This window comes from Heloderma suspectum, chromosome 4 (assembly GCF_057233095.1).
Source record: "Heloderma suspectum isolate Gila_16-S chromosome 4, 16-S_ref, whole genome shotgun sequence".
In the NCBI taxonomy this organism is placed as follows: domain Eukaryota; kingdom Metazoa; phylum Chordata; class Lepidosauria; order Squamata; family Helodermatidae; genus Heloderma; species Heloderma suspectum.
The window spans coordinates 61,782,696-61,794,822 of record NC_139461.1 but is presented as its reverse complement, the minus strand read 5'-3'; the positions used below and the strand labels follow the sequence as shown (position 1 = coordinate 61,794,822).

Genomic DNA, 12,127 nt, shown 5'->3' with positions numbered 1-12,127 from the left:
TGTAAGCAAGTTTGGCTGAATGTACTTACTTTGCTCCACATGACTGGAAACCCTGGCTTATCAGGGTTCGTAATCGTGAGGGGCTCTGTAACCACATTCTGTTGAACATGGTTCCAGCATCCTTGGCAGACTTTCCCTGTCCACATGGGGAGGTTGGGAGTGGAGGGGTGAGGGAGCAGAGCACTCATCCCTGTTTCCTGTCATGATTACAGTTAACCCAGAGATGGGGAACCTCTGGCCTGAAGACCTCCTAAGGCTTGGGGGGCCCCCATCCAGCCCAGCGGCTTCTTCCCCGGGCCCATCCTTCTCTGCTACAGAGGGAAAAGCTCTTATCTCCAATCAGCAGCTGATCAGAGAGAAGTGCTTTCCCCTGCTTAGCAATGAAAAACGCTGTTTTTCTTAGTACTTGCCAGGTGTTAATCAGAAATAAGAGCTTTCCCCTATGGGGGCAGAAGAGGAAGACTGAGAAGAGGAAGCTGCTGAGTGATTCAGTGTTGCTTCTGTATAAGCCTTGTCCTGCAGAGGCATGATCTGCTTACTTCTGAATAGTCATGCAGATATGGAGAAGTTTGCCCTACTTACTCATGAATATACAAGATGGTCATGCTTACTTCTGAGTGGAATTGCTATTTGAAAATGCTTCTGAGTGATTCAGTCCTGATTACTACTGAGTAGATATACAGAGGCTTATCCTGTTTATTTGTGAGTAGACATGTTTCCTAATATAAATTGGTAATAAGTGAAGTTGGAGTTGGAAGTCAGCCATGCCTACTTTTGCCCTACTGACTGCTAGAATGCAGCTCCTGAAGGTTTCTCTAAAATAGAACACACCACTCATGACAAAAAAGACTCCCCACCTCTAAGTTAACTAGTCTTCAGTGAAACCCTGAAGAGGGCTTTACACAGGGCTGGGCACTGCAAAGGAACAATAGTCTTGAAGTATAATCCAGTTTCTCCAGCTTGCCATTTCTGATTTTTGTCATGATCTTTTATTATGCTTATGATATGACTTCCTCTACACTGAATTTGCTCATTGAATTCGCACACTCCCCCCCCATGTATGTATGTATTTATTGGGGTCATATGAGTCTTCTTGAATTGATGCAAACTAATGACTGAACTGAAAGGCAATGAAAGATAGCAGTTTTAAAAATAAATGTATAGCACCATGGCCTTTTACTTCAACTTTGTGAAGTAACACAATTCCAGACACAGTCCATATATAAGTCATACAAATTTAGACTGAGAGACAGCTTAACCCATCCAGAAGTCAAGAATTCTAAAACCATTTGAAAAACTACCTTCCGTCACATATTTCTGACCCTTAGCTGGCTAGAAAGGTTGAACGTTTATTGCTTTTCCCCCTGAAAATGCCAGCATTTGGGATCTCTGTAATTTTATCAGTAATGGCTTTTGAAGTGTAAAGATCACTTCTTTTATTATTTTAAAGGGTTTCCGTTATGAATTTTATAAAACATGCTTTTAGAGTTTATTTCTGTATTAATAATGTGAGTCCTGTTATTCTTTACTATTTCTAAAAATATGGTGACAGAATCAAAGCCTTGAAAACTAGCTTTTTTTCCTAAAGAACTAAAATCAGAGGCATAATGTTCATGCACTGGGTGTTACTGTTTTTTAGCTATTTTGTATGTGAAAGCTGAGGACTTCATAGAACTTTACTTCCTCAGCCTGTGAATGTTTGCATCATCCTTAAAGGCCACCTATATAAGTCCTTGATATCTGTATATTTTGAAGATTAAAAGTGTTTTTTTTAGTGCTGTGCCGAAAATTTCACCCACATTTTTTTCGACTCTTATTCAATTTAATAGAAGAGAAATTGCTTTTGAAAAGAAATTCAGTGGTGATGAAATTTTGGAGAAATTCCCATGGGTTGGGTTTGGGGTTCTTGGGCTTACCTTACTTAGGAGGTGGCCAAGGAGTGAGAACAATTCTCCTGTTTTTCATTGTGGAATCATTTCTCTGGCTCCTCAGCTGCCTACACTTCAATTAAAGCCCAGTTTAAGGCACCATGAGGTAATTCTTCCATGGGGCTTTTTCAGATCCGGATGTGCAGGCAGCCTGGGAGGCTGGCTGTGATTAGGTAAGCTCAAAAACACGACAAAAATACATTATAAAACATCCTGAATGAGGTGGAACAATGAAACCTTCTTTCATGGGGGCAGAAAACTTTCAGGAAATTGGAGGACAGATTTTGGCAGAGCACGAACTCCACTTCATCCCTGGAACTAGACACAACACTGCCCCACCTGCATTGAGGTGGATGCAAATTGGGGGCCAGCCTGTCATTGCAGCACAACCCCACCAACCCTTAGGAAAAAAAGAAAGAAGCTATGCTATAAGCCCTACCAATGGAGAGCCCTACCTGGGAGAAATTGTTGAGAATTTCTCCTCTCCCTGGAGAAATTCGGTGAAATTGTCTCCCAAATTTCGCTGTCCATAAGTAAGGTGGAGAATTTCAAAAGGCCATTTGCACACAGCTCTACTTTTTTTCTTCTTCTTCATGTCAGCCCCTGCATCACAGCCCAGTCCTCTCAAAGGACTACAAAGTGGGAAGGAACAGGTAAAATAAGAACAGAAAGTGAGTTCAAAATTAAATCCTAATTACTGTAAGTCAAGCATTCAGAGGGATATTATACTATATTTTCATTTCATGCTGGATAATCTTGTTAATTAGCTGACATAATATTTGTGTGGGTACAGAACTACACAAATTAATTCACTTTGCTTCTGAATGAGACCAGTCAGCCTGAGTTTCTGAAGGGACATCAAAAGAGAGCGCTGGCTTCCATTATACTGTTAGTATTTCTTATACTAATTCTTCAGAAAACACAAGGCTGCTTAACACCTTATGGGAGACAAGTGTGTGTTTGTTCTTTACAAACATGTACACTTTATGGAAAACTCAGGCCAATAATGGCTCCTCGGGATGTGAGTACATCATGCATGTGAATGAAAAAATACAAGCGCATGCCATAGAATTCTTCACTATTATTATTAATAATAATAATCAATATAGAAAGTTTAAAAGCCATTTACATAAAAGTACACAGACAATATACACAAACAACATACAAATAAAAAAAACTTTGAACTGTTAGTCATAACTAAAGACACATCCAGGACTGATTAAAACTCATCATGTGCTGCCTGGGAAAAGAGATAGGTCTTAACCTGGCACCAGCAAGATAATAATTTTGGCGCAAGTCAGATCTCATTGGGGAGCTCATTCCACAGATGGGGGGCCACCACTGAGAAGGCCCTCTCCCTCGTTGCCACCTTCCGAGCTTCCTTTGGAGGGAACACTTGGAGGAGAACCTTAGATGCTGAACGTAGTATATGGGTAGGTTCATTTTGGGAGAGACATGTCACCAGATATTGCACTCCTAAGCCATGTAGGGCTTTATAGGTTAAAACCAGCACCTTGAATTGAGCTTGGAAGCATATAGGCAGCCAGTGCAAGCAGGCCAGAGTCGGTCTTATATGTTTGGACTTTCTGGTCCCTGTTATCAATCTGGCCGCTAAATTTTGCATGAGCTGCAGCTTCCAAACCATCTTCAAAGGCAGTCTGATGTAGAGCGCATTGCAGTAATCTAACTTGGAGGTTACCAGAGCATAGACAACTGAAGCCAGGTTATCCCTATCCAGATAGGGGTGTAGCTGGGCCACCAACCAAAGTTGGTAGAAGGCACTTTGTGCCACTGAGGCCACCTAAGCTTCAAGTGACAAGGATTACTCCAGGAGGAACCCCAAGCTACAGACCTGCTCCTTCAGGGGTAGTGCAACCCCATCCGGAACAGATTGAATGCCTTCCATCCAGTAAGCAGATGGGCACTTCATACAATGCCCATGTGCAAAACCCAGAACTGCTTCTGAATTCTTCATATAATACATGGCACATCTTAAAGCAGCCTCCCAGATCCTGGCAGCTTCCAGATGTGTTGGGCTACACCTCCCATAATCATCATGATGGGAGATCTATCCCAACAACATCGGGAGGCTGCCAGGTTGGGGGGAGATTGTCTTACAGTATTTTACTAAAGTCATCTCTTAGTTCATTCTATTATTATTATTATTATTATTATTATTATTATTATTATTATTCCTGCCACATTTACCCATAGCATGGGAAGTTCCCAAGTTGTTACTGATTAAGGATGATCAGAGTGTATTTGGTAGGGTTTCACTAGTACTTCTGGTGCATTACATCTGTGAAGTGATGAGTCATATAGTTAAAATTGGACAAATGTAAGACAGTACAAAAAAATAAAATAAATTTATAGTTCTCTGAAATATGAAAACAGGACATGTTTTCCTTCCAGGGGAGAACAGAGTGGTTTCATATTTGCATAGATAATTTTATACTACCTAGTGTGGTCTTACAGCATTGGAATGTATGTAATATAAATGCCATTGGAGACAGAGTTAGATTAGAGGGTAAAGGAAGCCAAAGATTTTGAGAGTAATAAACGCAATATCCACAAGGAGCAGAACCAGATTACCTGGATTTAAGCCAGCCTAGACATCAAAGAGTAACAAGAAAGGCAATTCCACACTGAGTTAAAAAATATATATTGTACTATGTTTGATAAGACAGAATTTTCTGTGAAAAGTGATTTTGGTAAATTTTGAGTTGATCATTTTCATTTTCTGTTCTATTGCCTTGGTCTGAAATTTCCCTTGTCACTCACAAACCGAGTTGGACTTGGCCAGAGAGAGTTGTAAAGTGCGCTTCCATGTCACAGGGGACTGTAGCTGGTGTTCTTGATGCTTAGCTGGAAGCAACAGGTCATTGAACAGCTACAAAAACAGCGTAGGTGGATGTTTTATCAACTACTCCTTTGTATTTGTTACAATGGCATCATGGCTTCAGCTGAATGTGCAGAGATCGGGCGTGGGGCCAGAAATCTCCTTGCTCCATGCATTCTACGTATGGAAATATGCTTTGTGAATAAGGCTATTATCTCTTTACATTATGTATGTTGGTGTTCTTCCAGTCTTGCTGCATTGCTTCGCACTTAGTACATCCAGGTGGTTAGTTGTGCAAATTTCAAAATTCCCCATGTTATATCATTATTGTATTACACAGCTATGATTTTCCCTGGACAATGCTTCCTATCTTGGTATTAACTTCCATGTGAACCAGCATGAAATAAACTCAACAGTATATCTGAATACAACCTGCCTTTTCCGGGGATTTTTTTTTGCTCCCAAATATACTCTCTAGCATCTCTCACCTCTAACAGAGCATCTATGGATAGTATTACACGCAGCCCAATTCTCAGAGCAGTAATTTTTAGGATCTCATTTCCTTTGAAAGAGGTAACTGGAGATTTTTTGGCCTTTTGTACTATTTGTGTTTATTTACAAATGTACAGGTTGAGCATAGGTAGGGGTTCACAGAATTAACACCCCAGCAAATGTCCCAGAGTTACCTATTTATTCATCAGATTTCTTATGGGGGGGCACCCTGCTCCATAAAGATGCTTCCAGGGCCCAAGCTCAGTTCTCCCTCTGTCCCTGTTCAGTCTGGTCTCCATCTGCCTCAGTCTACAACTGTTTACATTTACACAGATCTCTGCAACAGCAGATTCCTCAGCTGGGAGGAGAGGAAGGTTAGCCCCATTCCAGAACAGTCCACAGCACCTGCTTGTCATCCACATGGCCAGGAATTGAGGGACCCCAGCCTAAACCCATCCAAAAAGGGATCTGCTAGGCTAAACCCATCCAGCCAATCTGGGCCTCCTTAAGCAATATTCTTTGTTTTGTTGTTTATTCGTTCAGTCATGGACCAGCCCACGCCAGAGCTTCCTGTCTGCCATCGCCACCCCCAGCTCCCCCAAGGTCGAGTCTGTCACCTCCAGAATATAAGCAATATTCTGGCCCCCTACTAATACTGAATATAAGTCTAAACTTTAGATGACCAAAGTTTTTTTTATTTCTGTACATGTGTCCTTCATGCAACCTTTAGTAGGTGTAATGATTACACTATAATCTAATGCAGATGTCAGGGTGGAAACTGAGCCGATAGAACCCCAGATTCTATCCTATCAGATTCTGAGGAAGAACAGCAATCCAAGAACAGAGGAGTGCACTCATCTCTCACAGGCACAGCAGGACACAGCACTATCTATTCCTGGGATAGATAGTGACCCTGGCAGCGAGAGAGCGCTGGAGGGGGGCTTGCTGAACGCTTGGCGTAGATGCAGGGAGCAACGACAGCTGGGGGGCGCAGAAAGGAGTCGTAGCGCTCGTTTGGCGTGCAAGCAACAGTCGCGTCCCGAGGACCCAAGGGAAAGAGGGAGGAACTCTCCCTAGCCCATAAGTTCAGGGTCTTCCTGTGATTCTCCTTCAAACGGGGACCAACTGCCTAACCTGGAGTTTAGGCTACTCTGCTGTTCCTTGCTTAGACGCTGGTGATTAGCATCTGAAAGAGTCATTAAGATGTAAAAGGATTAAAGCCTTGAAAAGAATCCTTTTGTCTGTGTCTTGAGTTAGCTATTGGAGTGTACTGAAAGAGGCCGCCAGGGTGCTCCTGACAGCAGACAGTTCTCCTATTTATCCCAGCATCTGATTACCTGAATGTTTGGATATCAGTCAGGCCATTCAGGAAAATGAGGTTATGCTGTGATTGTTTCTATGCATTATGTGAAGGTATAGCACAAAATCTGTAATTGGGTCAGGTTTTTTTGAATTTACTGGTGTCAATAGGCTAATATGGCAACATAAATAATAAATCTAACTTTTCCTTGAGTGTAGTTAGAGAAGCAAAGAATATTGGATTTGCAATTGGCTACAGTTCTAGAGGCTTTCAGCCAAGAGAAATCTTTCTGGCTACTCCCTGCATGATTGTTCCCAGAAGTACTATGCTTATTGATCTTTTATATTATTGATCTACACCTTGTGTACAGTATTTTTATCTTCACATTTTCTCTTTTTTCCCAACCTAGTACTCGGTATGGACTGCTCTCTGGGTCACGTGGAATGTTTTCATTATCTGCTTCTATTTGGAAGTGGGCGGGCTTTCTAAGGTAGGTCCAGTGTAATTCCTAGGGGGTTTTGTGGGTTGGGGGGGAACCATGATCCTTTGATAATAACTTAAAGGAAGACTGCCTTTAAAAAAAGCATGCTATCAGAGATGTAGTGTTCTTTCTCTGATGGTGTGTCAGTTTGTCTGAAATAGTAAATGTTTGGTTTGCCTGATCTACTGAGTGTGTTGGTGCCAGTTAACCGTAGGTGAACTTGGTATGAAGTGGTGAAGAGATGGGTTACGATTATTCCTGTGGCCATATCTGTGTTGCAGGAAAATTCAGGGTGATGCTAATTGTGTGAATACAGTTTTAATGTATGGTTTTTGTTATGTAAACAGGCATCCATTCACATAACAAAAATGTGCACTTTAGTTGCACTCATGTAGTTAATATCTTCTGTGGTTTGGTCCTTGCTGTTGTGAGATGCAGTGCCAATACAATCTTGCTTTTTTCAAGTGCTACCAGCTGCATCTGATTGTGGTAACTTTGGGTCAACAGGACAGTTTGTCTTCAATTTGTGCTTCCATGTTTATAACAGTAGTAAAATCAGACCTGTTCCTGACTGGTTCTGGCTGAACTTATAAGTGGTATTGTAGCATATTCTTATTTGTGACTGAAGCTGGTGTTTTATACTGAAACATTTCACATTTAAAATCTCTGTGTGCGAGCATGTGCGTATAAGAACATTTTAAATGTTAACTTTTAAATTTGTAAATCTATAAGTTTGTAAATGGGATGCACTGTTGGTGGTCATTTGTTTTGTTCTGGAGTGCTGTATCATGCGCATTGCATTGCCTGTGTATCAGCTGATTAGTAATGAAATTGTCACATCCTTCCTTTTGTCTCTGAGCATGGTAAGACTTCTACATACAAACCAATGAGCATTGCAGCAACAGAAGAGCAGCCAGCACAGTTTTCCAGAGTGCCTCATTCTGAGGACCCTTTAGAGTGAGGCATCGGGCCAGCCACTCTGGACCGCTGCACCAGCTGCTTTCCTGCTGCAGCAGACAGGGCTCTCTGGAGCATCCGCCTGCCCTGATCCCTCACTCTGAAGTCCTTGGAGTGAGGCATCTGCTTGGGTGGTGACAATTGTCCTGGCAGGGTGTGTGTGTGTGTGTGTGTGTGTGTGTGTCTTCCCAGTCATGGGATGCATGCACGTAATTCACTGCCTGAGGTGAGGGATTTATCCTGGCTTATGGGAGGCCCTTCCCTGTATATTAGCCAAGCGGGGAAATAGAATTAACTACTTATTCTAGTGCTTTTTCTAGGGAAGTGCTTTTTCATTAGAACAAATCACACATAAAAACACAGTGGGGTCTGAAAGAATGGTAGATGCGCTTTTAACCATTCACACTTATTAACATCAGTTTATCAAACAAGATCAGAGGAGGGAGAGCAATCTGGGAGGTCTCTGGCTGGGAAATAACTTGAATACACATAGGCATGCACATGCAAACAGGGTGATTCCAATGAGATTTGAGGGCTTAAAGATAAACCTGGTAAAGTTATTTGATAGAACTTGGAAAGTCCAGCTAATTTTCCTCTCAGGATATAAAATTTCAACAACACATGAGCCAGCAATTCAAACCAGCAATTTGAATTTTGCTGGTGCATGAAATGAAATTTCATTTGAAATTTCAGAGGTGCATGAAAAATCTTTAAGCACGTGAGCAGGAAATGTGAACAATAAGAATTACCGCCCTCTGTTTTTACAAATTTAGTACTTACCATCACTAGTACTGTACCTTAGTACTTTAAGGGCGCAATCCTATGGGGATGGCTGTAAGCCTCTAAACTCGGAGGCTTACTACCATCCAGTGCACAGTGAGAGGAGCAGGCAGCAAAGGCAATCTTCACCTCCACGCTCCTCCCGCTCTGCATTTCAGCTAGAGGAGCTTTTTCGCCCATCTAGCTGAGGTGTCAGGGAGTGGGAGGGAAAGAGGCTGGGGAGGCTGGAGGATTCCTCCCAAGCTGGCCTCCCCAGTTCCCTCCCTGCCCACAGGAAGGGCCCCTTTACCTTCCCTCCGAGGTCACTTTTGCGAAAGGCAGCCAGCGCAGCTCTCTCCTTGCCAGCTGCACAGCGGGTGGAGCTTGGACTCCTGGGTCTGAGGTCAGAGCACTGTCTCTGACCATGGATCCAGGAATCTGAACTATCCTATGGTCCCCCCACCCCTGCCTAGGGGCCATAGGTTTGCTCTCTAAATGGTGCAATATGAAGAACATGGGGTACAATCCAGTCAGAGTCAAGGACTTTTGAATTCCACCTATTTCAGTGAGATAGTTAAACATGTGTTTAAATCTCTTCTATTGGTTTCAGTAGAATGTAAAATGTTTAACTTTGGCAGGATCTGTTTTTTTTCTAGGTTGTGCTTTGCTTGTTAAGGTCTAACGGCTATCTCATATTTCCAATTTATGTTTTTAAAATGTTACAGTTTTCAAAATAGTTTTATCTGTCATATTCCTATAATTACATTGAGCTAATTGTAAAAGTATGTATTTGCCTGTCAGCCATGGTTCATTATCTGCCTTTTCCTTTATTTTCCTCCCTTGCTACTTATTGTTGAATGTCACAAATATCTGGTGTTCCATGTTTGTATAATCTCTTCCTCTTATCCTTTCTGTAATGGCAAATGTAATTATTCCCCAACTAAACTGAACACATGTGGAAACAATAGATTCACATTTCAAAGATAAGGCTGTTTCACTAAGAAATATGGACCCAAAGCAGTTGGTCTACTGAGCGTGTTTAAAATTTACAAATCCAGAATTTCATTCAAATTCAGATTACTGAAATGAATTTTGTTTCTAATTATTGTGATTTATTTTTTGCTTCAGTAGTACTAATTGCTTTGTGATTTTGCCCTTCCTGCCTAGATGGTTTTGCATAATCTTACAATTTAACTTTAAACCTTTAAGCTTTCTATGACAATAATACAGTTCATTTTGGGTTTTCTAGCTGTTTTAATCATCATACCTAAAGAATTTTCCACTGTTTATTTAGTGTATTCTTATTTGTAGTCTGATCAACTTTTCTGCATCATATTTTTGAGTCTGGGTTTTGGTTTGTTCTTTGGCTTTCAGCTTTTATTTTTAGATTGACTTTCAAAGTGGAGCTTTTTATCGCTATACTGGTCATAAATGTTATCTTGGAGCAAAAATTTGTTATTCCTGCAGAGTTTGTTTCACAGTGTGGTTATACGGGGAAGTTAGTCTGTCTTTAAATATGTTCTTTATTGTGTCCACCCTTCTCCATTTCAGCCAACTTTGCATGAGTTTAGTTCTTTACCAATAATACAGACTTTCAAGCAGGATTCAGGTGGTGATGGTGGTGGTATGCCTCTTTTGTGAATGGACAGACTAATTTTTTTTTCAGAGTTACTTTTTTCTAAGTTGTTGGAGTTCAGTAAGCAGAACAACTGTGAGTATTTGCATGGTACTTTCTCTAAGATTCCTGCATTGGGAAACTTCTGCTCAGTGATGCTTGGTGAATGTTGGAATTAGTGGGACTACAGAGTTCTTTTTAAATTTTTCTTTCCTAGACAGGTGAGGTTAAGCCAACTACTGTTCTGGAAGTATTTATAGCCCGACAATATTAAGCAAGACCAGTATGTTTTCAAGAGAAGTGGGAGCAAAACACTAATTTCTGAAAGGATCAGATCAGTGGAGCTTGTAGAAGGGAGCTCCGCTGACCAGCCTGGTTCCAGAAACAAGTGTTTCCACTCATTTCTGGGATAACGTCAAGAAGTGCTACTTCCCCCTTATGCAAGTGGTGGGTCCCGCTTGCACAGCCGAACCAACAGAGTTGCCCCGTTGGATACTACCCACTGTTCCCTCCATTCTCCAGTCAGAAGTAGCTCACAGCCAGAAGCACCAGCTTGCAGACAACAAGGCGCTTGGTTCCAGTCCTGCAGACTCTTGAGACCACTCCACCAGAGCTTCCCTGCAGCATGGAATAAATAAGGCTCTGAAGGTCTTCCCACCCCCACCCAAACTTCAGAATATTCCACCGCAGTGTTCATAGGTGAGCTTCATTTACACAATTGCATTCCTGAGGACTTAATTAGAAATGCTTTCCAGATGGTGCCAAAAAACAGAGTTTATTCTCTTCCCAGGTGACATTTACAGTGGTTTCATAGGATTGCATAAAAGCAGGGCCATAAAACAGCAATATTGTTTCAAGAAGAAAATTCATTTCCTTTTATTACCCCATAGTATTCTGTTCTATAACTGACACTCAGCCTAGTCCCCCCACCCCCACCCATCCCAGCATGAAATGTCATTGAGAGAGAGAGGGACTGTGGGTATCTGCTGGTTCTGGATTTTTAAGTGAACAAGAGATAAGGATGTGATTTCCATGAATGCTCAAGCTGGCTAGCAAAGGAGACAGAACTACTGAAGTGGACCCAGATAGTAGAGTAGAAGGAAGCCAATGCAAGAATAAGGGTGTTAAATTAGAGCAGCAAAGGCAAGTATATATAAGAGAGAGTTTGCTTGGGAATCATAAACATCTCCCTGACTTACCAATGACTTGTAGTTAGAGGCTTGCTTCAGAGGTGGTCCGCTCTTCAATTACTTCTCTGACATTGCCTCTATATGAAAATAACCAGACTTGGACTGGACAGTACTTCAAACAGGGGATGCGTTCAAAATACAGCACAGCCCTCTGGCAGCCTTTCAAATCGAGGGCTGTCCTCTGTAAAAGAGGAGATGCCCACCTGTGCAGATATATCTCATCTTAATGATAAAGAGAGCACATGTGATACAATAACTGTAACTTCTAATGTTCTCATCCAAAGCTTATTTGAATCAATATGAGTGGCCTTTGTTCTATGTTTCATATGATGTCCTTGCTTTATCCTTGTGAAGAGGAGGGAAACAAGGTAGAAGAAGAAGAGAGATTTTAGTTTAGTATCAAACAAAGACTTCAGGTTTCTGAAACCAATGATTCTGAGAATTGCCTAAGTGTTGAATGATATGCATGAATAATTTAAGACTGTTTTGTTTAAATGTGCAAAAGTCAAGTTATCCTTGCAGTGCGACACATTGTCAATTGCCAGCAATTTCCTATGTTTTCAAAA

At 41.5% G+C, this 12,127-nt stretch overlaps 1 protein-coding gene across 4 annotated transcripts in view; it reads left to right on the top strand.

Moving 5' to 3' along the window:
- NKAIN3 (sodium/potassium transporting ATPase interacting 3) overlaps positions 1-12,127 on the top strand; it is a 434,650-nt gene that overhangs the window by 225,083 nt on the left and 197,440 nt on the right. For all 4 annotated transcript variants that reach the window (XR_014789838.1, XR_014789837.1, XM_084848052.1 and 1 more), the window contains exon 3: positions 6,969-7,049. Coding sequence is in view for 2 of the 4 variants with exons in the window: in XM_084848052.1 (XP_084704178.1) it covers positions 6,969-7,049 (81 nt within the window). In the remaining 2 variants the exon portion in view is untranslated. The remainder of the gene's footprint in view (positions 1-6,968; positions 7,050-12,127) is intronic.